The following is a 27,479-nucleotide window of genomic DNA, read 5'->3' as shown; positions in this document are numbered from 1 at the left end:
AGAAACGACACGTGCTACTGGTCCCAAAGTGGAGCTAAGAGTGACCTCTGGTCCTCTTTGGATATCTGCTGTCAAGATAGGAGTTTCCTAATGGATCCATATTGCCAAAATATCATTTAATTCACTGTAACAACTTGTCAAGTTATTCTAACCCTGTTCTATGAGTTGTTAGCGTGTAATCTGTCTCTTGAAATTCACCCAATTTTATAAAAGTACAATTCAACAGCCCCTGGAGTTGGAGTCATGTGGCCGAAGGTTCCAATTTGATTTTGTCTCAGTTACATTCCAATAACTCTGATCTATTAATTGTGCAAGTGGCTGAATCAGGACTTTCCTTTCTCCCTTTATTCACCAAGACCTTAGTGACCTGAGAGAACACACACACAAAATAATACAATAAGCACGCGTACAGTACATAATAGCATCTTTATTACACTGAAATATAAAAGTATATATATTTATCACTATCTTGGAGAAACAGGACCAAGTCGAGAAAACAACTTGTAGCCTCAGTTGTAGCAGTTTTCTCGTTGTCGTACGACAGAAAGAAATAGAAAGAAAGAAAGAAAGAAAGATTTGGAGTTAAGCAGGAAGGCCACAGTGACGGGTTGCCATAGACTCTGTGCACGTACACATATGAACGGGAGGCAAACAGTCGTACACACACACGTTACCACACACACACACACACGTGTCCATCTTCCTTGACCTGTGAGGAGATTTCACCACATTTCCTGAAACACTGTTCTTAACTTTAATCTCCAGCTGCTGTTGAACATCAGGAGGCTCCAGGTCGGAGTTGTGGGACGAGATGTGATCGGCTCAGATGTTTTTATAATAGAAAAAGTGCAAAAGCAAAACAAAGCAAAAAGGATTTTTAATAATAGTTTTGGTCCAGGTGATACTCTTGAGTTGTAAAACATAGATCAGCATGTTCGCGTAGAGTGACGTGTGCTTTTCTTGAATCTAAATTTGAAGTCGGGCTCAGTCCGGTAATAAAACATTGTTCTCTGCTTTTCTTTTATATATATATATAAAGTATATTTTTAAGTATAAAAGTAAGAGTTTGAGGATTTACACGGTGAAATGCACGGGACAATTTCTTGTAATCTCTATAAACAGATTCCGTTCACGTGATTTTTACAGAATCTGAGGCTGAGGGACAAGATTCTGTGGCTGGAAGCGTCTAGTTTTTCTTGGGAAGTTAATTTGTTTTTTTACAAACTTTATTATCTCAATTCCCGAAAGTCGTCCGAAGAAGTAAGTCACGGAAAAGTTTGCTTCACCGTAAAACATCAAGTTGAGTTTTGGAGGAGACGTAGTCGGCTGTTGTCTCGTTTGGACAGAATCAAGATGTTTCCTTCATTTTCCAGACATTAAAGTGGAATCAGTTTACTTTTCTCACTGTGCTTTGAGAAAGTACAAAAGTATTTTCCCCCGGAATGACAAACTACTCATTTAAATAGCACCTACAGCGTCAGTACTTGTACTTATTGAATCATGCTTGTAGTTTTCAAACTCAATGTTTATTATGACACTAAAGGGGAAGAGAAGGGACGCCTGTGTTGTCGATGTGCGATGCTTCACAGTGACCTGCCTGCAGTGTACAACAGAAGCATCAAACACACAATGTGCAGAAAGTGTTTGTGTTTAATACTGATGCTAAATTATGTGCTTCAATTTGGGATTTACCCTGAAATCAGAAAGCGTTATCCAGGCTGTTGAGGTCACATGACGTCATCGAGCAGGTCTAACGCATCTGTCCTCACACAGATTGGAAAACAACAAAAGAGACACACACACACACACACACACACGAGGCAAAGGCCACAGAGTGGAGACAGGACGGCTCGGGGGGGGTCGTCTGCACCTCCGGGCTCCGGCTGTCCAGTCCCGACTTTCCTTCGCTCGCAGAAAACAAAAAGTACCAGGCGAGGATAACGGTAAACCAGACATAGAAGCCTTTAAAAAAATTAAAATAAAAGACGTAAACGCAGGATAAGGCATGTGGAGGAGGGAGGTGGCTGATTCCATGGTGCTGATTGGTTGCTGATGGTGATCGTGATGATCGGTTGGCACAAACGTTTTCTCGGCCAAAGTGTCTCGACCAGCGGTGAAAAGATCTTTAGAAACACGAGGCCTCCGACGTGGAGATCGGATCGGAGGGAAGCTTCGGTCGTTATTTCAACAGGTTCTTCTTTATGTGCTCTACCTCCATCTGTGAAACACACAAACAAAACAGGCCACGCAGTTTAGCATTGTGTTCTGGGTTTGTGTGTGTTTGTGTTCAACAGAGCCCTTTGGAGTTGTCTTGTAAACAAAAGTTGTCTATAGATTATAATTTAAAACAAAGACGTGGATCCTTTACATCAAACTTATTGCGTTTCCTTCCTGATAAGTCAAATTTATAAAGAATCTTTCAATCCTGCTCAGTTCGATTCTTCTTCCCTGCTTTTTGTTGGTGCGTTATCGCCCCCTGCAGATCAGTGGAGGAGTGTGAAGCTGGGGTGTGTCATCTCGTGCACATGCAAGCCTGATGTGCACGAGATGAACATAACTGCTTCACAGGGTGTTTGTATTTGAATCCAGTTAACATCTAGAGTTAAATGTACGGATAACAGAAAAGTACACACAAATATATATGTGTAAAACATAAATTATAAGAACATCGGTCTATTTAAGTTTATTGCCAATAAAAGTAGTTTTTGTGTTTTGTTGTGTTGAGCTGAAATGTAAGAAATGAGCCTGATAAAGTCTCTTTTATGAGTCTCACCTGTAAACTGAGACGAATCTTCTTCTCCTCGTCCAGCGCACTGGACAACTGCTTCATCTCCTGCCTGTGACACACACACACAAACACACACATCATCATCATCAACCTGACCTGTGACTACACACGTGTGCTCTCACTGTTCAGTACTGACGCACACACACACTCACCTGTGCTGGCTCTTCAGCAGTTCTACGGAGGTCCTCAGGTCTCTCAGCTGGTTCCTGAGCTCCTCCACCGTCGGGGGGGTCAGGGGCGAGTGCCGCAGCTCGGGGGAGGGGCTCAGTCCCGAGGAGGAAGACGGGGAGATGGGGCGCAGGGCGGTGCTCGGGGGGGTCAGGATGGAGGGCTTGGGGGGCAGCGGTGCTTTACCGTCAGGGGTCTGTTCAGAAACAGGAGGAGCTTCATTAACCTGCTGGTTCTGCTTCAGATTAATGTGTTTCAACAACTTCTAGTAAACGACTGCAAACAGAGAAAAATATTATTTTGTCAACGAGCTCAAGAACAAACTTTCAAAGTAAAGTTCTAAGACAACGTGGACGAAAAATCCTTAAAGTGCTGAAAACTATTAAGACTTTTAATTTGATAAGATATTCCTTCATTAAAATTACAAAAAAGAAAATAACTGCATTTCCTATTCATTGTCCACTAAACTCGTTTTAGCAGTTAAAAGTTTAAAGATTCTGTTCAATCTGCCGAAACAAGACAATCTGCAGCGTGGTGCCCTCTGCTGGTTGAAATGAATAGTGCGGCAGTGTTGAGTGGTCGTACGGGGACGGGGGGAATTCCTTTTCTCAGGATCACGTCCACAGATCGGACGGGAACAGGCTCCGGCTCGTCCTTCCCTCTCTCCCTCTCCTTCCTGTTCTCCGCTGCGGGGGGGTCCAGGTCGATACTGGACAGAGAAGACTGAGCGGGACGGAGAGACACGAGTTATTCAAACTCCCGTCATGACCTGGGTTAGTTATGAATGACCATCTTTTCACTAGATTAACAATGATGCCTAAATAAATAACTAAAGCTGTAGTGTAGCTTTTTGTTAGACCGACTTCTTTTGTGGTTCTTCTTCCTTAAATTTACAATCAGCTGTAAAGAAGCTTCACGTGAGGAGGCACTCACAGCCGAGATGATCTGGGATCGAGGCCGGCGGTCCGTCACTCTCGGCCGCGTCACCGTGGGATGACTCAGCTTCTCCGCAGATGGAAGCACCGCGTCCAGGTCCACATCTGCACAAACACACATCACCAAACACACACACGTCTCAGTAGGTGACACACACACGCACACACGTGAAGACAGAGCCCTCTGACTGTTGTCCAGGCACCGTGTCCTGATCTCATTGGTCATTGGTCGATGCTCCTGTCAATCGCACTCACCGGTCTCATGTGACCTGTCAGGGGCAGAATCTGGTGGCGAAGCCCCGCCCTCTGACTTGGGGCTTTCACACCTGAGCAGGTAAACCATACAACAGCGTTAGACTCCAGACGCTCAGCGTTGTGCGGATGTTTTCTGTGTGTGTGTGTTTGTGCGAGTGTGTACTGACGCTACAGGAGGGGGTCGCTCAGGACGCCGCGGGGGTAGGGAGGAAGAGGAGGAGCTTGTCTTTGGGGGGAGGGGTTTCTTGGGAAGATGGGATGGGAGGGAGGGCTTGGGGATGTCTCCGACCTTCACCTCTTCACCTACACACACACACAAAGTAACACAAAACATAAAATACGATGGAAAATCATCTGAAACCACGTTTACAAGACACATGAAACATAAACACACATATGTAGACAACGACGATGTGCGACTCAAACACACACACTCAGAACCAGGCGAGGGCGAGGAAGAGGAGCATCGATGACAGTTCGAGCCGCAGCAGCAAAGATGAACTGAATTTGACCCGAGAGGACGGAAGCAGGTCGAGCAAAGATGTTAAAGAAAAGAAGAAGTGGAGGAATAAAGGTCTGGAGTCGCCCGAGGCTGCAGGAACGAGAGGAAGAGAAGCTGAGAGAGAAATGAGAGAGGACAAAGAGAAGCCGGGCGGTGGCAGCAGTCCTGTTTATGAGGACCGTGATGAAGATTTCATGAGATTCAGTTTCCCATGAAGAAGAGAAATATATGAAATAAGTGAAGGAAACCAAGTGAGATCATTTTTTAAATCAATAGAGTTTCTGGCTGTGAAATATTCCAGTTTAAATGAGGATAAAAATCAAGGTGTGATTTTAAAATTGTAAAAAAAAAGATATTCATATCAAATACTTGTTGAGTTGAGTTATTTTATAATTTAAAAATGTCAAAACTGCTGATAAATAAAAAATTATCTAGGAAGTTTATGGAATAATAAGAAAATAATATGATTTGTTTCTGCACGAGCAGGAACTCTGGAGCCAGATTTCAAATCACAGCACCGACAACTTCCTGTTGCACACAAACTGACGTTGTTGCAACTTCTTCATTTAAAACTTTGTTCCGGATAAAAATGCTGCAAGAGATTTCTCCTCTGCTCTTTCACTTATTCCAATTTGCACATTAAAAGCCAGTTTTTGCTCGTTGTCTTTGTGCTGTGAAGGAATCCAAGAGGTTTAAAGCTGGATTAGTAATATTGTTTGTTGCCAGACGAGCAGATAAGCAGGAAACCGTGAGGCGCTACAGGTGTGAGTTGAAGCGGGTCACAGTCGGCCGGGTGGCACCACAGGGGGCAGAACTCTACCTCGCTCCTGGTCTCTCTGTGGCAGATGTTCTGGACGCTCAGGAGGAACCTTCCTGACCTCCAGCTTTTTCTCTACAGGTCAGAGTTTGCATTGTTTTGTTTTTTTAACACACACAAACACATGAGAGCAGAAGGAGAAGGAACGACCGGTGTTACCTGTGGTGTTTTTGGCTGAAGGTGCGCTGGGGGGCGGCGGCTTCCTGGGTCTCTGGAAACACACACAGACGCAGAAACATCAGAACAACACAACAACAAACCTCAGGACGTCACGGTAGACACACAGTTCCTCCAGATTGCCCCAAATTACCTCCTTCTCCAACTCCAGCAGCTTCACAAAGTTGTCCGGGAAGACGCCCTGCCTCCCCCCGATCTCCCCCATCCACCAGCCTGCATCCGCACACTCCTGGACACAAGACAAATCGTGTTTCTAAACCCGCATGAACAAATCCAGCAAACCAAACAATGCAAACAAACACATACACACACACACACCTTGGTGATGATGTTGACGATCTCTCCCTCTTTGATCGACAGCTCGTCTTCATTTTGTCCTTCGTACGGGAAGAGAACCTTACACTGCTCCCGCCCTGACAGCCAATCACATCGAAGAGAGAGTCAGACAAGGACTTATGAGTAAAACTGAAATCAAGAGGCTGGAGAGGAAGTTCCTTTTGAGTTTTTTGTGGCAACAGATCTGGACAAAAGGTCACGGATCTTGATAGATCAGGGGACTGTGGATCAAGAAATGTGCTTTTTCCAGCTGCTGCACAAATCCTTCACATTGTGAGGACGGGGTCTGAGCTCTACTGAGTGATGTTCTAAAACATTTAGGACAAAGAGCAGTTTTAAGATCTTGGAGTTTTCCACAAGCACCTGAATGCACCAAGAAGAGACCGTTTTCAAACTAGGCCTCTGTTGTTATGTTGTGAGAATAACAAACAATAACTGTGTTAGAATGAGAGGAAGTGCTTTAGTGGAACGACAGGAAATGGTCTGTGGCTCAAATCTGTGGTACGCCGTGGAAAACAGACACAACACAACGAAGGAGGTGAGAAACTAAAACCTGCATCGAAATGTGTGGGAGGGAAATATACAAACTATATCATATCATATTGTATCATATTATAAAATCCAACACACCTTTAGTTTTGTTGTCAGGTTCTGTCTTCATGGTTTCAGGGGCGACACTCGCTGCTTTCCCCTCGGTGACCTGAAAGATGAACAGGTAGAAAATAGATTTGACTTTCAGTGTGTGTCTGTGTGTGTGTGTCTGTGTGTGTGTGTGTGTGTCTGTGTGTGTGCTTGTGGAGCATAAGACGTTAAAGGAGCCGTTGTTTTCTGGCTGGAGTGGATCCCTCCACGGTGTTTGTGGAACCAGGGTGGCTCCCACACACACACACACAAACACACACACACACAGACACACACTTATTCACAGGGCCCAGTCTGTCCCGATCACACACACAGCTCTGTTCTGTTCGGGGAAGAAAAAAATAAAAAACTCCCACCACCAGCGTCTCTCCTCTCTCTCTCTCTCTCTCTCTCTCTACACCCTTCCTCCTCCACCTCCTCCTCCTCCTCCTCCTCTTCCTCCCTAATGAGACCCATGTGGTGCCACAGGCTCTGAGACGTCACTTCAACATCACGGAGAGGATCACATGCCTCCGACGCCTCGTTCAGGCCGTGACGACCGAATAAAGAGTTTATTGAGGCCGACGGTGACACAGCCACATTTAGCAGTCAGATTAAAATCACACAGTTCTCTGCTCCAAAAAGAAAAAATGTTTCCCCTCTGGATGATTCTCTCTCAGGCTGCAGATACCTCACCCTATACCCCAAAGCTGCCTGCACTGTGCATCCTGTTGTACAGCTGTGTCACTGTACAACATCTCTCAACCTGCAGATGCGGTGAAGTGTGACCAGAGGCAGGAAACTCAAACAGGGCTGAAGGCTGTTTGGTGTCAGATGATACATCGTGTTCATCAGGAACGAATAAAAGAAAGATGAGAAAAGAGCTCTGGAGATTTTCTGAGTTTAGAACTTGTGTCCGTTAAGAGCAGGACATGAAAGAGCAGGAAACACATCATCAATCACTGATCTGAGAAGTCAGGGCATCTTTCCGGACATTTGTCTCTTCAACACACAAACTGAGTTTTAAGTCACTGAAACATTGATGTGTTTACAAAGGCCCAAAGTGCAGAAGCTGAGCGTTTGTGAAACAATGAGTTGACTTCGCCCAGAGTTCCTTTGTGTGACGAGCATGAACCAGAACATCAACAATAGAACCTGTACACCAGTGGACAGGAGAATGAGCTCTGTGGGGCGTGTTCACAAGAGGGTGAGACACTGGTCTTTTCTATTACGTAATGGAGGCACATCCACAGCAAGAAGGTTCTCGGTTCGAATCCCAGCTTAACCAGGGCTTTCTGTGTCGAGTTTGCATGTTCTCTCCATGTGTCTGTGTGGAGTTTGCATGTTCTCCTCATGTCTGTGTGGTGTTTGCATGTTCTCCTCATGTCTGTGTGGTGTTTGCATGTTCTCCTCATGTCTGTGTGGTGTTTGCATGTTCTCCTCATGTCTGTGTGGTGTTTACATGTTCTCCACGTGTCTGTGTGGGGTTTACATGTTCTCCTCATGTCTGTGTGGTGTTTGCATGTTCTCCTCATGTCTGTGTGGTGTTTGCATGTTCTCCACGTGTCTGTGTGGGGTTTACATGTTCTCCATGTGTCTGTGTGGAGTTTGCATGTTCTCCTCATGTCTGTGTGGTGTTTGCATGTTCTCTTCATGTCTGTGTGGAGTTTGCATGTTCTCCTCATGTCTGTGTGGTGTTTGCATGTTCTCTTCATGTCTGAGTGGAGTTTACATGTTCTCCTCATGTCTGTGTGGTGTTTACATGTTCTCCCTGTGTCTGTGTGGTGTTTGCATGTTCTCCTCATGTCTGTGTGGAGTTTGCATGTTCTCTTCATGTCTGAGTGAAGTTTGCATGTTCTCCTCATGTCTGTGTGGTGTTTACATGTCTGTGTGGTGTGTGGGGTTTTCTCTGAGTTGTCCGGCTTCCTCCCACACTTTAAATACATGCAGACTGAGCGTGGACAGTTGTTTTTCTGTCTTTACTTCAGCCCTAAGATACACTGACGACTTGTCCTTTGGAATTTCAGTCAACTGGTCTGAGATCACGTTACGTTCTGTGAAAAGAAACCTCACAAACTGTTGATGTATTAAGTTGCTGGGTATGTTTTGCCCTGAAAGCAACAGTCTCACCTAAAATGAGAACACACACTTTTTCCTGTACACTCAGCTGCTATCAGGGCTGAATGACTCTGACTCACTTCTGCTTTTGATGGTGTGGAGGCTCCGAGATGTTGAACACCAGCTTGAAAGTAAGTGTCAAGTGTGCAAGAAATCAAAACTTAACCTGAACTCAAACACTTTGTGCATCTCATGCAGTGTGAAAACCACAACACAGGGGCTGGGGCTGCACACTGGCAACGACCTTGCAGTTCAGTTACAAAGGTGACGTGTCTTCCCGTGACTCAGCGTCCCCAGCGTCCCGGAAGGAGACGGTCACCTCCTCCAGAGCCTCATTAGGGAGCAGGGAGACTCGTCTCACCATAAAGCAACATCACAGCCTCTCGCTCAGCAGGACAGGCTGACCAACATCCTTCAGAACACACACACACACACACACACACACACACACACACACACACACACACACACACACACACACACACACACACACACACACACACACACACACACCGACACACACACACACACACACACTCGTATGTCTGCAGGAGTCAGCAGGTCTCTGTCACCAAAGTAATTCATTTCATCTTCATTCTCCCTCTTCTTCAGTATTCCGCGTTTCAAGGGCTCTGCCTTAGTTTCATTTGATTTCTCAGAAAATCAGGTTATGGATTTACAGTTCCATCATTCAGAGGCAGGCTTTTGTAAAGGTTTCTATTGAATATTGGATAATTAAAGATGATTAGATGAATAGTTTTATATCTCTTGATGGTGCAAATGTGCTTTCATAACCTGTGCCTAGAGAACTGTTGCGATCTTTAATGTTGCTTTCAAACTTCTAAACATTTGGGTGACTTGACCCTTTTAAAAGGCAGATACTGGAAAAGTTCCCAGAATCAAACCAACAGTATCTGCACGGCCAGAGAAACCTTAATGCCCCAAAAAGTGTAATGTGGTCTCTGACACAATGTTTAGACCATCAACAGACACAAAACTCCTCATACAATTACATTTTGTAATTTAAATGAGAAATCTACCCACGAACCTGATCTCCAACACCCTTGAACTTCACTATCAGACACGTACTGTTTCCAAAATAGCGTTTCAACGACCAACAGACACAGAACTCTCATTTTTAGATTCACTTTCTAGTTCAAATAAGAAACACGGACTTGATCCACCACATGCTCTCCACAACCTGAATGTCACCTCTCCTGTCGCCCTTTCAGCAGCAGAACCACAACATTCAGACCAAGAAGGCAGCGACAGACAAAGGATGACAAATATATAACAAGAAAACTGAATAAGAATAAAGACAGAGGCAGGAAGAGAATGTGAGAAAACTAGACCCTACCTTCCTCTCCTCTGGTTTCAGTCAGACAGACCGAGCTACATCAGCACAGGCGGCTAGAGACTGTGTGTGTCTGTGTGTGTGTGTGTGTGTGTGTGAGTATGTAAACGTCAGTGAAAAACTGTATCACCTCCCTTTCCTCTCTCTCTCTCTCTCTCTCTCTCTCTCTCCCTCGCTCTCTCTCCGTCTGGCCTGTTGAGCTCTCACTTCTGCTTTGCCTGTCTAATCCCTGCAGGATATGTATGGCAGTGTGAGTGTGTGTGTGTGTGTGTGTGTGAACGCAGCCTACTTCCTGTGCTGTAAACCTGAAACACAGGAAGGGGAGGAGCCAAGGCTGGGACTTCCTTCCCTCATTACTGACTCACTAGGAAAATATTGTCAAAAAATCTATTAGAACACAATCTCTGTGTGAACAAACTTCAGTTCACACCCATTGTCTGGACATTATAAGGAAACTCTGGAGATTAAAACCTGGTTTTAAGGTTCTGGTTGAGATTAGATTTAAGTTAAAGGACAAATAAACATCTCACTAAAAACAATGACTTCTTCCGGAGATGAAAGAAAAGAAGAAGTTCGCAGACTTCACGTCCTTCAGAGCGGCCGAGCGTGAACAGAGCGACACTGACGGACGTGGTGGCAACAAAAGAAGATGCAGTTTCTTGAAAACCCAGATAAGACTTCTGCCACCTTGACTCAGCCTCTGATAAGCAGAAGAAAATGGATGTCATGCTTTTCCAAGGGAACGACAAGCGATCAGATTCCTAACGATTAGACCGACAACGCCGACGTTGGCAAGTACGTGGTCGGACTGAAGAAAAGCGTCAATCTCAGCGTCTTTAAAGATGGAAGCATAAAGACAAACTGTTCAAGGACATTTGCTCTTGGGTGATGTTGACGCTCTTCGGGGGAGTTTCTGCAGAAAAAGCAGCTTTTATCAGACGACGAGGCAAAAAACCCTGAAACCTCGTTCAGTGGTAGAATTCCTGAAGGAGCCGTGTTATCGCTACAGAGCTGCTAAACCCGGACAAAGTGAGTTGTCAGGTTTTCCTCTGTGGCCTCAGATGAAACAACAGAAACAGCAAAACCAACTTTTCCCTTTTTTATAGATTGGGTTATTGCTGAGGTTGAACCTTTGGCACTTTTTGAGCAAGTTGGCTAAAACCCTCTGTGAGTAGCATCATCATCATCATCACTACCATCTGACATCAGCCGCCTTGCCAAAGAGAAGCAGTTTTCGCCGTCTCTTCACAGAGATGAAAGTCCTGAAGGTCATAGATACGTCTCTGTGTTTGGGACTCACCTTGTCGCCCTCCGAGTCGATGTCCATGGAGCGAGGTCTGAGCTTGATGGGCTGGTCTTTGAAGATGTCACCGAATCCAAACCCTCGGACCTGAAGAGGAGGATTAAAGATCAACTCATGACTCACTTGTTGCTTTTTTTAAAGTTTAAAAATGCAGCTCTGAAAACTTCTGAGCTCGATTCTCCATGGAGGGATTTCAGATTTAAGAGCTAAGACACGAAGCATCAGTCAGTGACGTCTGATCTGTTCACGGCTGATTTACCTTCTTTGGCACGATTTCTCCCGACCCTGTTTCCGACCGACTGTCTCCTCCGTCACTCTCACTGCCTGGACTGTCTTTACCTGCAAACACACACAAACACGCACAACAACACAACACACATCAGCTTATTACATCACTTCTCTAAACGTAGATTTAACACAATAACACTTTTTGCTACTCAAGGTCTTTTCCCGTGATCTGATTGGCTGAGACTCACTCGAGCGACCGCTGCGGAGATCCTCCTGCGAGGTGGGCGTGTCTGTGTCGGACTCCGCCTGGACCACTCTGGTGAAATTGGAGGGAAACATCCCAGTCTTGCCGTGAAGATGCCCCTCCCACCATCCCTCCTCCACCTGAACACACACACACATATGGACACACACACATGAGAAGCAGACTCCGATGGTTATATTCAGGTTTAATGTTCGTTTAATTTAATTTCTTTATTGTAAGAGCATTTTTTCTTTCAACATATTGTACCAATACTCATTCTGTTTGAAAAACATACACCAAATATCATATTTATTCCATATGAGGCTGTTTTAGTCCCTTTGAATCTCGACCTTCAGGTCAACATCAAAGAAAAAGTCCTTGAAATGCTGTGAAAATAACAACTGGACAACCTGATCTTCTGAAACACATTTTATCTGATGAGATCAACACAACATGTGCTAACAAACTGTCACTTCTGGTTTAAAAACCTTGTTTTTAGTTCATACATGACCTTGTTTAATGTTTTTCAATTAACAGAACAGAAGGTAGATCAAACACAAACAGTTCATTGTGCTAAAGTTGAGATACAACCTCAACTTTAACACAAATACGATAAGAAATAAGATAAGAAAAACCACACATTCAATTCAATGTGCACAAATAACCATATATAACAAAATACCATTAAATAACCTGATTGTTTTCTCAGTATTTATACCTTTGAAGATGCTGGTGTTGAGTGTCTTCTGCTTTCTGGACCCTTTATTAACTGTCTGCCTTGTTTTTGTGTCATTGTGTATTTTGTCTAATTGTTCTTGTATATTTGTGTTTATCCTGTACTTGGGCTGCTTTAATACATGAATACTTACATTATCTGTTCCTTAAATTTAATTGTTATAAGAATTATGACCACAATATGAATATACAGCTTGTCACTGCCCTCTAGTGGACAAATTAGACACAACCATAATACATCTCAACAATGCAGTGAATGGAGTCAAGTCTCACCTCTGTAATGATGTCAATGACGTCTCCGATTTTCAACTCCAGCTCGTCCTCGTGCTGAGGAACGTAGCTGAACGCAGCTTTACACCTCCGCTTACGGATTTGCTCTCCTGCGGGGATACACAAACACACACACACACACACACACACACACACACACACACACACGCACACACACACACGCACACACACATACACACAGAACAGGAGCCCTTACAAAAAGATAATTATGGTGCACATGTCACATAATTACCTCCCATTCTTTCTCTTGACCTAGTGTGTGAGCAGGTGGTCACTGACTTATTAAAAGGCCTCATGGCTGAGGACGCTGACCCTTGACCTTTTCAACCAGGGCCCAGTGTAACCAGCACTGACACTTCATGCCTCTCGTTGGCCTTGCAGTTGTTTGTCTTTCACCCATTAGTCTGTTCATTAGTCTGCACATTAGCCTTGACTCATTCCACACCAGCTGGGCCCTCGCGTCGTGCACTGCCGCGTTTGTCCACAAGGGGTCGTTTGACTTTATGTCAAATTTCAGGGACCAATGTTTCAGAGTGTAAATGAAGTCACAGGAACGAACTGAGACTCTTTTAGAAACTAAGTTAATTTAAAATAAGACACAATAACAACTTTTAATGATTAAAAATGATTTGTTAATAAACATAATAAATAAAGGTCATGTGGTCATTTTGCATCTCTGTAGTTCACATCTTTGCATCTTTTGCAGTCACTTAATGTCTTTCAGTGGTCGTTTAGCATCTTTTAATACTTGCTTTGTGTCTTTGTGTTGACATATTAAGTCTCTTTGTGGACATTTTGTGTCTCTTTGTTGTCAATTAGCGTCTATTTCTAGTTGTTGTTGCATTTTTTTCTCGTTGTCTTGTGATCTTCATTTGACTGTTCGTCAGCAGTCACTTCCCCCACTCCTCCCCTCCGACCCCACCCCTGAGGACCTGTGTGTATAGTACGTGTGCAGTATCATACATGTATATGTAACCATGTTTGCAGTAGAAAGGTGAGGAATGCTTGACCCAAATCCCTCCTGACGCTAATAGGATCAAGAGCCTGACGACCTAAAGCTGTGTATGAATGTACGTGTCCACGTGTCAGAGCTGCGTTTACCTTTCCTGCCCGGCCGCACGCCGGGGTCGGACACGGGGCTGGCCCGGCCATTCGCCAGGTCAGACCGGATCATGCTCGCCTGTCCTCCATCCCTCTTCGCCTCTTTCTTTATCTCCTGCAGAGAGAGGCGGACAAGATGATTAGATGAGGAGGAAGAGGAGGGGAGGAAGGACGGTGGGACAGATGGGAGGAAATGTAAAGAAATACAGGTTCCAGAAACAGAACAGGGGAATTAGAAAGGAGAAAATAAAAAGATAAATGTTTGATGATCACACTGACGACGATGAGTCATTAATAAGCAGGAAGTAGAAACTCGTGCAAAATCTCAATTAAGCCTGATCTGATTAAACACATGTGACTGATCCGCATGAAACAGATTCTTTTGACGATGTCAAATTACAAACATAATCAAATCAATATCTGGTTTCAGAGAAAAACACTTCAGTTACAGTGAAGATTTAAGACTTTATTTATTTATTTTCCTCTGGAATCAGATGAAGAATCTGCATCAGAAGGTTTTAGTAGCTTACAGATCTTTAACGTTTAATTAAGAATTCAAACATTCTGGGCCCTGGCTGCTGACCCTTGATCAGTATGTGTTTCTCTGCCTCATGCACACGGGTCAGATGCTGCAGTGGAGCGTCATGATGTCATGTGACCCTCTGTGTTCACCTGCAGACGTTCAGCGAGGAGCTAATAAACACTGAGCGAACACAAAACCCACAAACTCCTCCTGCTGCGACCACAACTCTCGTTTCCGCTCGCCCACGCTCAGTCCCCATGACTTTCACTTACAGAGAATCACAAGACGACAGCATGAGAAACTGATCAAGAGTGGGAGAGAGAGAGAGAGAGAGAGAGAGAGAGAGAGAGAGAGAGAGAGAGAGAGAGAGAGCAGCAGGCGGACAAACACGCCGAGCGTCAGAGCAATCAACAAACAGACAACAAACAAGGGGAGACGCACACACATGAAAACACAAACACAAACACACACATTCACAGTAGAACTAGACAGGATGGTTCACATCTATCCACCACATTCATCATGACATTGTTTCATAAGCTCTGGCCTGTGGCGAACGCAGCTCAGTGAGGCAGACGGGCCTGGGTACACTGACTCACAGGATCTAACCCCTCACACACACACACACACACACAGACACACACGCCCACTGGCTGTGATCGGCCTGGTGTGGCGTGAAAGCCTTAATGAACCACAGAGATCCAAATATATCAAAGAGTAGAGACGTTTTCCCGGACGACAGCCGAGGCTCATTTGAGGCTGAGGATTTTGTTTTAGGACGTGATGCTGGAGTCAGAGCGATTTTTACATAAACCCACGTGGAGAGGAGCCTTCACATTCCAACGAGTGGAGGGGCCAATTAAAATCTGACGTGGGGTGTGTGTGCACTCCTCCGCCGACAGGAAGTGGCAGATTAAAAAGTGAAGGCGGAAAAGAGACGTCCTGAAACATTTGACGACTTTCTTTGGCTTCAATGGAGAGAAACAAAATTCAAACAAGACGAGTTGGTTGAAGCGTTAAAGAGGAAGTTGACTTGAACCACACTTTGTTGACAGCGTCCATGTGTTTCCTGCATTCTGACTTCAAAGCTGATGAAGACACTGAAGTTAATTGAATTTGATCTGGTGCTTTATTTGCATCTGCACCAAATTGCACATTTTTCTTTAGTGGGGCCTGGACAGCGTCATCTGCAGGAGGGAGAGATGGGGGGTTGTGGTTTCGGGGAATGTTGCCAGGGATCGACTCCGTCCCCCTTATCAGCAGAGCTGGGGTCACACAGAGACTCTCCAGTCAGACCAGACGATGGATGAAGACCTGGAACCACAGCCAACGTGGTTTCAAGACAGTATGAGTAAAGTCCAGTCAATAAAAACGTTTGTGTGGATCTCAATTGTCCAGGTGTCTTCCACTGGTTGCAGCATCACTTGCTACACAAACACACACACACACACACACACACTCTTAGATATCAGTCCTTGACAACATGCTGATATATTTCCATCAAGATCCATGAATTACTCTTTGAGACATCGAGGAAAATTATCTCGCTGAACAAACAATTCCTGGATCTTCTCCCTGATTCTGGATCCGCCCAGTAACTTTTGCGTTATCTTGTTGACAAACACACAAACACACTGGTGCACTTGATCCTCACCTTATGGACGTTTTAGGAACAAACTAACTCAAGGGACTCGGCTCCGTAACACGGGAATCGCCCGGTGATCCAGGCAGATTCTACTAACCTGCTCACGTACCCTGGACCAATCAGCAGCGTGCATCGTGGCCCTCGCTACAACACAAACCAACCAACAAACAAATATAACTTTAAAAACCCTCGTGCATCTCACTGACAGCTGGTGTGAATGTCCGTTGGACGAGTGAATAAAGTTGCACAACAAAGAGGGTAAATAATACTTGCAACACTTTTTTTCATTGCGTTTCACAAGTTTCCTTTTTTTATAAGCTCGCTGCGTTTCCTTATGCTTCCTCTTTCCGAGTGTCTCCGAGTTGCAGTTGTATTTTTTGTAGTTCTTACGAAGGTTCACATGTCGCACACTGTGGGCGTCTGCTGCCACAGAGCCTTGTTTCACACTATCTGTGGCTTTTGGCGAGAGGAGCCGCACAACCCAGTGTTTAGCACGAGAGCCGAACAGTGTAAACTACATTCTTTGCTGTCAGGCTTGTACACATGACGCAGACAAACACACACACACACACACACACACACACACACACACACACACACACACACACACAGAACAGTCCACACAGGGTTGTGTACAGAATGCAGGTGTTTCCTGTTCACATGTGATGAATCGCCTCGTCTTCCTCCCCTCGTTTCAGCTGCGTTTCCTTTAACTCTGAGTCCCCCCCCCCCCCCCCCCCCCCCCCGTTTCCTCACAGGAGGAACCGCAGTGGAGCGGGAGAGTTCAGTCCAAGTCGTAACAAAGGCCTCGGCTCCAGGAACCACACAATCATTAGTGTCTGGTTCCAAACTCCCACGTCTTCATTATTCAAACAGGCAACCTTCGTGGATCCCAGATGGATTTTTATAACTTTGAGGAATCTATGTTTAAAAAGGCCAAACAGCTCGTAAACACCACGTCTACTCATTAACAGGACGCTGGAGGCCGACATGTGCTCGCTGGGTTTTTTTCTTTTTGTGCAGATTGGCGTGTGAAGGGTTAAAGTTTGCATGTGTCAGAGCATGAAGGCTCATGTATGCTGCCTTCACGTACCGCAAGAAAAACGCCCGAGAGTTTTGTGACACCAACAACCGTGAGGACCGCACGAGGAGGTTGTGATGACGTAACAGGATTTCGACACCAGGGGTTTCTTACCAACTCACCTCTTCTGCTTTCGGAACACGAGCACAAATGCAGGTAGAAGGTTAAAGCCATTTCCGTGTATTGTTCTAACGGCATAGATTACCTTGTGTGTGTGTGTTTGTTTGTGTATTTGCTCTAAATGGCGTACACACATTCTATATCGTGCTCGATCCGGCTCTTCTGCACTGTGGCGGCAGAATCAATGTCTGTTTTCCTGGTTTTACATTGACACTGCATTAGCCTACTTAACAAACAGCAGATGTCAGGGAAAGGCGACCCCAGTGGACAGAGAAGGTGTATTGATGCACTCACAGAGAATTAGCTGCACTTCTCCTCCGACCCGACGCTGCAATTCCCCCTAATTCAGCTCATTGCCTTTTGTTTACAGACTAAAACAGATAGATTATAAAAACATGAGCCCACAGACTCCTAAGAGGCTTTGTACACCTCCCATAGAGCAGGGGAACCACAGTTAGGGCGTTAGACCCCTTGGGGGCGTTGTAAGGTTATTACCAGAAATATAATGAAATTATAAAGCATTTAGAAATAGCATGTGGTAGATAAAACATTTTATAAATGTCAAATTAATACAGTTAAATAATAGCATCATCCCTCTGATCTTTTAGTTCAAATCATAGACTTTCCATAGATGACCACAAAAACGAAGCCGAATTATCCTGGATATGGGGGCCACCATCTTGTTTCCGCATCTGGAGCCAGACCTCCATAAAATGACAGGAAAGCATCTTCAAGAAAAATATGTCCCCTTTATTAACATGGTGGAGACGGGACTTATACAATACACTGCAGCCAACCCACAGGTTCAGTGATGGAGACACTTTGGCTTCACTCTCGGGGACATGTCCTTCTCTCCATATTCAGTCTGTGGTAAACACGTATGAGATTAAAACGGAAATGTACATTTGCAGCTGTAATAACCTGCGTGACGGAGTTAAGAAAAAGATGGAGAGTGGGAGCAGCATCTCTCTGAGTTAATATCTGGTCTTGTAAATGCAACGATGGGTGAAGCTCTTGGCAAGAAATCATTTTCAGCAGCAGAGAAAACCTCAGCTCATAAATCAGGGGTCGTCCATTTGTACAATAAAACACTGAAGTTACACAAACACATGGAAAAAAGTAAACTTCAGCTAAATTTAACTGTTCAGACCCAAAAACAACAACAACAACCAGCAGTAAACTCAGCTGCTCTGTTGCTTGTGACGAACGAGCTCGACCCTGATGGCCGGAGCATTAAATGTCAAATCAGAGCATGTGAAGCTGATTTGTGATACCTGCTTGTCTAATTGTCAGAGGTCAGATGACTGCAGCAGCTCCGATAAACAGGATGTCCTCCTCCTCTGCGTGAACACTGGCCTGTTGGGATGTTCATGAAGAGTTCTGATACTTCTATCGGCTCATGTCTAAATGTAAAAGGACGAAATCGTCTATGGTTGTATTAAATTTGGGGGAAACAGAAGTAGAAAATGTCTGGTGGTATTTCTACCATTCACACTTACTAGACAGAATGTGAAAGATATTTAATATGCTTCTGTGGCGTCTTAAATTTAACTGACGACTTCCCTTGTGACTCATTTGGATTTTTAGGCAGCGGCTGCAAATAAAGATGGATGACGCATCTTCACCTCTGCAAAAAAAAGGGGAAGCCAAACTATCCCTGATGTAGGTTCTGCCATCTTCCAACTGGTGAAGTAGAGTCTGTGCAGAAGCATCGAATGACTTATTAAAACCAAGTTACCAGAAACACGATCAAATCGACCTGGAGAGAAACTTCCTGGAAAACTTTTATTTGAAGTGTTCCTTTGACTTTTTAGTTTCATCCCATCTGCTAACACAGAAGGTGGATGCTTTGATGTCATCCATCTTTAATGGTTTCAGATAATAACAGTTCATCCAGTTGGTTGGACGACTGGTTACTAATAAATCACATGCACAGTGGTACTGGTACATCGTACTCTGTGTTACTCCACTTCCTGTTATTTTAAATCACATCAGGATGTTCAGAAACTTTCACAAAGTTTTCTTACCCTTTATTGAAAATGTTTAATCATTGACCAGCAGCCAAACAGTCAGACCCCATGTGACGGGGGCCGCCTGCATACCATCACTTCCTGTCACTTTTTAACTTGACCACAACCCCCGCCAACAACACACACACACACACACACCCACACCCACACACACATACACACAGCAGCATTGCAAAGCTCAGTGTCACTTATTCCCATAACTGCAGTCTTGTGACAGACCAGTTTGGTATTACTGCAATACTCAGCCTCCCCCTGTCCCCCCCCTCGACACATACACACACACACACACACACACACACACACACACACACACACTATCAGAGCACCATTGTCCGGCTCACTGACAGTGACTGAGAGCTGTGACGACCTGACAACACACTCGCTCCTGTCGCACCGTGCTCTCTAACCTCGGCCCCGGTAACGTGTCTCCACTTCCCCTCATCACCCGGTGCTTCCCGTTTCTCACCACCAAGAACAAACTACTTCAAATGTGAAGAGTGGTTTCACATCCCTGAATCTCTTACACGCACCCACACCTGTAAAAATAGCAGCGTGAAAATTTCAGGGATTGCGTTTTCTAACTTGCGGCGTGCGAGTTTCTGCCGTAGAAGACGTCATGAAAGTTTGTTTGTTCATTATCATGGGGGTGAAAACTTAATCTATTCTTATCTGCAGATTCAATCAATCTGCGGAAAGTTGCAGTTTTCTATTACACATCTTGAATCTATCCTAAACTCTGCAGGGAAACACACACACACACACAAACACACACAGACACACACGACCCTGCAGGGACCCACTGGAAGCTGCATGTTTACTCTGCTGCTCGTGGCTTTACCAAGTGTGCAAGCGACTGAGAATGTGGAGGGACAATGAGGTGAGTTGGGGGGGGGGGGGGGTCGACTGTGATTACTCACCCTGACAAAGTTGTCCGGGAACAGCCCCCTGCGTCCGCCCAGCTCTCCCTCCCACCATCCGCCATCGTCCCGCCGTATGTTCACGATGATGTCACCCACCGTCAGGCCCAACTCGTCGTCCTGCTGAGCCTCATAGTCGAACTCCACCACGGCCTCCACTGTGCACAGGGAGGAGAGCGTTACTACAACAGGTCACACACTGCACAGGTGAGTATTGTGAGTATTTTATTACTTTAGTAGTGGAACGGATGATTTTCACATCAGAAAACTGCAACAGTAAAGTCGACTGGATTTAATTCCTCCTCCGTGCAGCTCGGATTCTGCTGAGTGTCTCATTTCCTCAGGATTCCAGAGAATAAAATGGCCGGCTTTCAAAAATGCACGAATAAAGGCTGTAAAAAGCCTCGGGGGGGGTGGGGGGGGGGGGGGGGGGGGGGATCACCTGCACTGCCGCGGCTGTGAATTCAGCAGAATGTACATTCCTGCTGCCGGAGTTCCATCAACACAACAATAAAGACGCATTTTTTCGTGGATTTTCAACACACAAACTGTTACAAAATAAAGTTATGTTCTCTTTAATACTCAATGTGTGTGTCCTTGAGTTCAGAGCAATGTCCTGAATGCATTTACTGTGAAATATCGGGGGCAGGAAGTGTTGAGATTGATAACTGCAGGAAGTTTGTGTGCAGTGTGAGTGAATGAAAACGGAAACAGACTAGAATCAGTAGAGCAAGATGGTGAACGTCCTAAATCTCTATGGATTCCATACCTCGGAGTTTCATGTAAACCTTTCCAGTAGTTTTTGTGTAATTCTGATAACTAACGGACAAACGGACAAACGGACAAACGGACAGGATTGAAAACATAACATCCCCTGGAGGTGATTCGAAAACAGGAACCACAGGAAATGGCAAAAATCTAAAAAAAATTAAAAGAGGAAACCAATAAAAAAAACAAAGCTTGACTCGATGTTGTTCCACTACAGACAAGACTGCAGTGACATTTAGAACCTTATTTAAACGATTCACATCAATGAACACATGCAACATCTTTACCTCAACATCACACACTCTTAGTCATTGAAAGTCTGTGATTTAAATCTTCAGCCTTCAGTCTAGAAAATATTAGAAAGTAGGCAATTGATCACAAGTTCCCAGAGCCCCGAGTGACATATTTAAATGGTTTGTTTTGTCTGAACCATTAGCTCAGACCATCCAGTTCAATTTATAAAGATATCAAAAAAGGGGAAAGCACCTAATCCTTGGATTTATTAAGCTGGAATCACAAAATGTTTTCGAAATTTTGCCTGAAAATGATGATCAAAATAGCTGTAATGTAATAGTACAGTATATACTGTTGCAATCAATATTTAAGTATCTTTCATAATCTCTCTGAAAACTTAATTTGTTAAATAATAACACACACACACACACACACACACACTAACACACACATACTGGCCGCCCGGGCCTGATCCTCGACTGCACTGTGTGGGCAGGGGACGAGGGGATGGAGCTGGGGGGGGATTCAGGGCTGGGGTAACCATGGGAACATCAGTACAAAGGGACGGCTATGACTCAGACACACAAACGTCCTCCCCTGAATGATCCCATTCCACACACACACACACACACACGTGTCCACAGGTTATCGAAACACACGGCACACGTTTGTCCCTCAGCGGTGCAACCACAATACAGCAGTTGTGTTAAAGAGGAAGGTCAGGGGCGTTACTGGGAGTTGACAGGTACATGGTGAGGAAGAGGAGAGCCGTGGAGTGTGTCTGCTGCTCAGATGGGGAGGATGTGATTCCGGCGTGAGAGATGAGCAGCAGACACACAACAGTGACGTGGCACTCACTCACACATTCCCTTTTTCTTTTCTTTCTTCTTTGCTCTCAGCTGTGAGGTGAGACGCTCGTTGGGAAGTGGCAGATACCATGAGAGTGGAAGTGGTGGGTTCTTCAGGAAGGGGAAGTGCGTACAGTGAACTGACGGCTGGCTGCAGCTTTTCTTTCGCCGACCACAGTACAGTACGTCTGAGTGAGGAGAGGAGACGGCGCACCGCAGTCCGCCCACGTCAGCCGACAACACACACACACACACACACACACACACACACACACCGGGAGGAAGATGACAGAGTGTGAGAAGAGAGGGAACTGGGTCCTGACACCACAACTTTTATCTTACAAAATAAACAACGCAGAAAAGATGTGGATTTATAACCACATCTTGAAATCATTGCTATCTATGTATATGTTTAAAACGCCTGTTATATTGGTAACAGACATTTGTATTCCCATAATGTTGCATCATATCAGCCTGTAGATGAAGCCCTATATATTAAAGCAGTGTTGAACAAACCTGATGTTAAACCAGGTTTCTGAGCAGTAATCTAAAACTGGTTATTTGATGTGTTTCACTGACAGGAGGCCTTGAAAAGACAAGAGTCTGAAAAACCTGCAGAAAAAAAACACAACTTTCACACACCGACTCACACAGGAACTGAGAAAAGCTGAACAGCTGCACCAAGTTTAGATAAGGGGAAAGTACACACACATACACACAGACAGACACACTCTGACGTCTCATTGGTTTCCAGGGAACCTGTGTTTCGTTGTACGTTTCAGTGCTGCTGCTGATGATGATGTCAGGAGCAGCTGTGTGTGTCTGTGTCTGTGAAACATTCACGCTGGAGCCGAGCCCACCGGGAGTCAGAGCCTCCCACTCGCTGTGGATCGGATCACACACTTCAGCAAATTCTCCCACATCGAAGGAAAACCCGTTCTCTGCTCATCGCGCAGACACTGTGTGACAAAACGTTTTTTTTTTTTGTACTTCTAACACTCGGCACTCCCGATTCTCAGAACGCCTCAGATTAGAATTTACTGCATTCATCTTTTCAGTGTAGGAGGAGAGAGAAGACGAGGAGACATTCCTCTGGCAGCTTCGTCTTCCTCCCTGTCAGGACTAATGGCGAGAGAGAGAGAGAGAGAGAGACTGAGCTCTTTTAATGTGTTTCAACTGTTGAATGTGTGTTTGAAGTTAACGCTTTGTTTTCTGGTCTCGAGGGGACTGAAGGTCACAGTGACAGATCTCCCAGACTGGATTTCCCTCTTTGAAAACCAAAGCAACAGCAGAACTAGATAAAGTTCTCGCTGCAGGTCTGATATTTCATCGTCATTTTGTACTTTATGTGCAGAAACATGCATAAATAATCAAAACCTACGAGTTAAGTGCTTTACCACGAGGCTCCGAGGCCCAGTTTACTGTTCACGTACATTCAAAAGCACTTCACTGTCTTTTAACTTAAGTTTTGCCCAAGTGCAAACGTTTCAGTCCATGTTGGACTTCCTCCAGTGCAGAATGAGCTATACTGGTTCCCCAGGGCTCCTCTTACACTTGTGTAATCCATCATAATTACCCACATACCGCGTACTTATAGGGTTCATTTTCATCCATGTATCCATTATCTATACCTCTAATGGTCTGGGAGGAGGCAAACTGGGCAGCTGACATAGTGGTGCACCCTGGACAAGTTGCCAGTCCATCACAGAGACAAAGAACCATTCACTGTCACCGTCACGCCTTCGCTCAATTTAGAGCCGACATGTGCATTTGCATGGGCGTGTTGATTATAGCACTGAGAGGGGAAACGTCTCTGTAGCTCAGAAAAACCTTTATTAACATGGTGAGTATTTAAAGCTAGGGTTGGTAATCCTTGAAAAAGATCTAGCGAGAGCTGTACACGTTTAAAAGAAGCACCCGAAACATCGCACCCCCCCCCACATCAAGCTCCTCACCAAAGCCACGCCACCGACGCCTGACAACACACGCTAACATCTGGCTAATGTCTCCGCTTCAGCTGCGTACGTCTCTCCAGCTGAAGCCAGGAACCTTGAAAGCATTTTGACTTTATTCATTGATGAATTGAACAAACCTGCCTTTCCTCACTTCTGAGGGGGTCCCCCAAAAACATCCATAAAGATACATGACGGTGGAAATCAACTGGGCGATAAACATTTATTCTGCTTGTCGCGGCCCACTTGGGTTTAGCTAATACGCAGGACTTGTTTTCAGGCTCTTATAGTTTCCATTTAACTGGTGCATCTTCCGAACAATTAAAATCCAGCTACCACAGGGCCCCAGGTATTTGGTGGTCCCCTAAAGCCCCCCCTAGCTGCCTGCTGTTCACGGCCCTGCTGATTACGTGGATGTGAGTGTTTCCCCCTGAGGGGAACCGTGCATTGTTTGTTTACATGCAGCAGAGACAGATGTGCAATAGAGAGAAGCCCATATAAGGAATGAACATTTGGAACAAAAGGCTGCAGCCAATTATGAAATGATATATTTTTTTATCAATAAAGCTGTTTAGACTAAATTTCCAAGTTCCTATGCAGAACACTGACAAGTTCCATGGGCCATAAATAGAAAAAGGAAGTGTGTGTGTTTGTGTGTGTGTGTGTGTGTGTCGGCATGGTGTCTGTGAAAATCCACAGCAAATTCAAATATGCACCGAGTTAACGGATTACTCGAGCGTTAAACCTGCAGTCGCTTGTGTTGCAGCAGCAGCGCAGAGGAGCTGTGGGAAGCGATGGCGATGATGAGCTGGAGAATAATGTGACACACACACACACACAGACACACACACACACAGACACACACACAGACACACACAGACACACATCAGGCCCGTTCCACAGACACACACACACACACAGAGTGAATGCAAACGTGTCAACATCTGCAACTCATCAATGTGATTCCGCGAGTCTTTCTCAAATCGCACCCGCACCGCTCGGGCGCAGCGCCGCACACGCCCACGCACGCTCTCTAACCATGAACAATAAAGCGCGAGAAACAATACGAGAAAGCGGCCGACGCGTGTGCGGTCACCCGCGAGCCGCGTGAGGGGAAGGTGAGGAGGTGAGGAGGGGAGGAGAAGAGGGGGAGGCTGGACCCGGCGCGCATCTGGACCGGCCGCCTCTTCCTCCCCATCCAGATGCGCAAAGGCGCCAGAGGCTATTTTGGGACGCACCGCGGGTTAAGAAGCACAGAAAGAAGCGTCGCGTCTCACCCATTGATGTGTCCCGGTGTGCGGCGGGTGCTCCTGCAGGACGGGGTGGGGGGGCAGGGTCGCTGGATCCAGGTACAGAGGAGGGTTCGTGCCGGACCGAGCTCCAGCCTCCTGCTCCACAGATCCGCTAGAGCCGCGCTGAAACGGGAGGAGCGTCACATGAAACCATATTCCTTCCTCTTCTGTTTTTTTGTGTGTGTCTCCAGTGACACGACGGAGAGGAGGCAGAGCGAGTGACCGGGGGGGGGGAGAGAGAGAGAGAGAGAGAGAGAGAGAGAGAGAGAGAGAGAGAGAGAGAGAGAGAGAGAGTGACCAGGGGGGAGAGAGAGAGAGAGAGGGAGAGAGAGAGAGAGAGGAGGCAGAGCGAGTGACCAGGGGAGGAGAGCTGATGAACATCTCTCTCTCTCTCTCTCTCTCTCTCTCTCTCTCTCTCTCTCTCTCTCTCTCTCTCTCTCTCTCTCTCTTTCTCCCTGCTGCCTTCACGAGCACTGCGTAGAAATCCCCGTTTTCCTCCCAACTTGCAGGCCTATGGAGCCCGCTGACGCAACGCGTGGCACCGTGCGTGATGCCCAGATGGCGGTGGCACAGTTCCTCCGTGTTTAATCCAAACAAACACAGCACAGTCACTTTATTAAAATGTGTCTATGTTTGTAATAATAATAAAAGTTGGTCAAACTGGTTGGATAAAACCTCACCTGAATGGACTGGCCTTTTCCCAGCTTTATTTTGTTTAGTTTTTATATTTTTATTTTGCAATGTTGCTCTTTTCAATGCTTTTATATCCAATATATTATATACATTGTGTTGCGAGTAGAATACGAACTGCTTTAAAACGTCTTGTATGTATTGATCAGTCTTTTATATACTAACAATAATTATAAATGTATATGCTGTACACATGTGGAATTTATATGCACTGTAGTTATTTATAATCTTGTGTCGAGAATTTTCACTCTCACAAACTCCAGTCACTTTTTGTTGGGTTGTCCATTCTTCTCTATTCTTTGAGATTTCCAACAGCCCATGAACGCAGCACGAGTGTGAGCTCGAAGCCTCGCACCTGTGCAGCAGAACTCTCGTGAGAACCACTGAGATCCTGTGAGAGCAGATTATAGTGATATGATGTCATCCTGACTAACTGGGGTTGTGCTGGATCATCACGTGGTCTCATTTATAAAGGCCACGTTTAAAAACACTGAATATTTTGGAAAAAAAGTCAAATATGGAAACATACTCTCTCTCTGTGTCTCTCTCTCTCTCTCTTTCTCTCTCTCTCTCTCTCTCTCTCTCTCTCTCTCGCTCTCTCTCACACACAAACATCACACACATACACACACACACACACACACACACACACACACACACACACACAAACAGACACACACACAGCCATAAGCCCCTGCAGTGTTGTCGTCCCCCTCTGGACCAAACCACATGCAGATGAGAGTGAGCTGGCGGCAGCAGAACGAGGCCGATGGAAAGATGCAGCGGTGCTTTCGGAGGTAGAGGACGAGATGAGGAAGTAAAGATATTATTTATCGCCGTCAGCTGTCACCTGGGTGCAGAGCTGGGGACAGAACAAGCTGCTGCACTGACAACAAAGAAGATCTGATCTCATATGGAACAGTTCAGGAACGGAATTCGAACGTCACAGCTGCTTCTGACCTTGACCGGAACGTGGAAATGACTTGAACGCCACATGAATACATTATAAATGAGTGTTTCTCATTGTTAATTGATGTCACTTTGGTATAAGTATCCCTATAATAGCCTTGTTTAGCATGAAGCATACATTGTATATAAAGATTGACGACATGACGGCTTCCCAAAAGTGAAGCCAAAGGGTCTCATCCGCCCCCTGGTGGCCGGCTACAGCACAGGTAAAAAAATCCAGCCTCCTCTATGTTTATGGTTCGGATCAAACTAAAAAGTAAAAGTCAAGATGGCTTCTGTCAGTTTAGTTGTAGATCTTGTACTTATTTATTGTAAGTGTTCATGTTTTTGGAAAGTTCGGTTTTAATTAGTTATTTGATGCTATTAAAATAAGGGTAGTAGTAGAAGTTAAATAGTGTTACTTTACTTCATTTCCTCAGCTGAGGGGTTCACACCCT

General features: G+C 45.2%; 1 protein-coding gene across 1 annotated transcript; it reads right to left on the bottom strand.

Moving 5' to 3' along the window:
• Positions 1–407: 407 nt before the first annotated feature.
• On the bottom strand, positions 408–25,674 carry sh3kbp1 (SH3-domain kinase binding protein 1). The gene is made up of 19 exons (XM_053412129.1): positions 25,369–25,674; positions 20,290–20,447; positions 13,974–14,088; positions 12,855–12,961; positions 11,851–11,986; positions 11,634–11,713; positions 11,372–11,461; positions 6,609–6,678; positions 5,961–6,055; positions 5,776–5,871; positions 5,625–5,676; positions 5,469–5,540; positions 4,314–4,449; positions 4,147–4,217; positions 3,890–3,996; positions 3,542–3,679; positions 2,941–3,152; positions 2,774–2,837; positions 408–2,218 (listed from the first exon to the last, which is right to left on the bottom strand). Exons 1-19 carry the CDS (start codon positions 25,370–25,372, stop codon positions 2,180–2,182), a joined length of 1,842 nt encoding a protein of 613 aa, XP_053268104.1. The 5' UTR covers positions 25,373–25,674; the 3' UTR covers positions 408–2,179.
• Between the last annotated feature and the right edge of the window lie 1,805 nt (positions 25,675–27,479).

Source organism: Pleuronectes platessa, chromosome 20 (genome assembly GCF_947347685.1).
Source record: "Pleuronectes platessa chromosome 20, fPlePla1.1, whole genome shotgun sequence".
Lineage (NCBI taxonomy): Eukaryota > Metazoa > Chordata > Actinopteri > Pleuronectiformes > Pleuronectidae > Pleuronectes > Pleuronectes platessa.
This window is presented reverse-complemented; position numbering and strand designations above follow the sequence as displayed.

Excerpts from the sequence above, each read along its gene's own strand:
- sh3kbp1 (XM_053412129.1), bottom strand. Across the intron at positions 4,450-5,468 it reads ACAGAGAGACCAGGAGCGAG|GTGAAGAGGTGAAGGTCGGA; the intron begins GTAGAGTTCTGC and ends GTGTGTGTGTAG. Across the intron at positions 2,838-2,940 it reads CTGCTGAAGAGCCAGCACAG|GCAGGAGATGAAGCAGTTGT; the intron begins GTGAGTGTGTGT and ends TGTGTGTCACAG.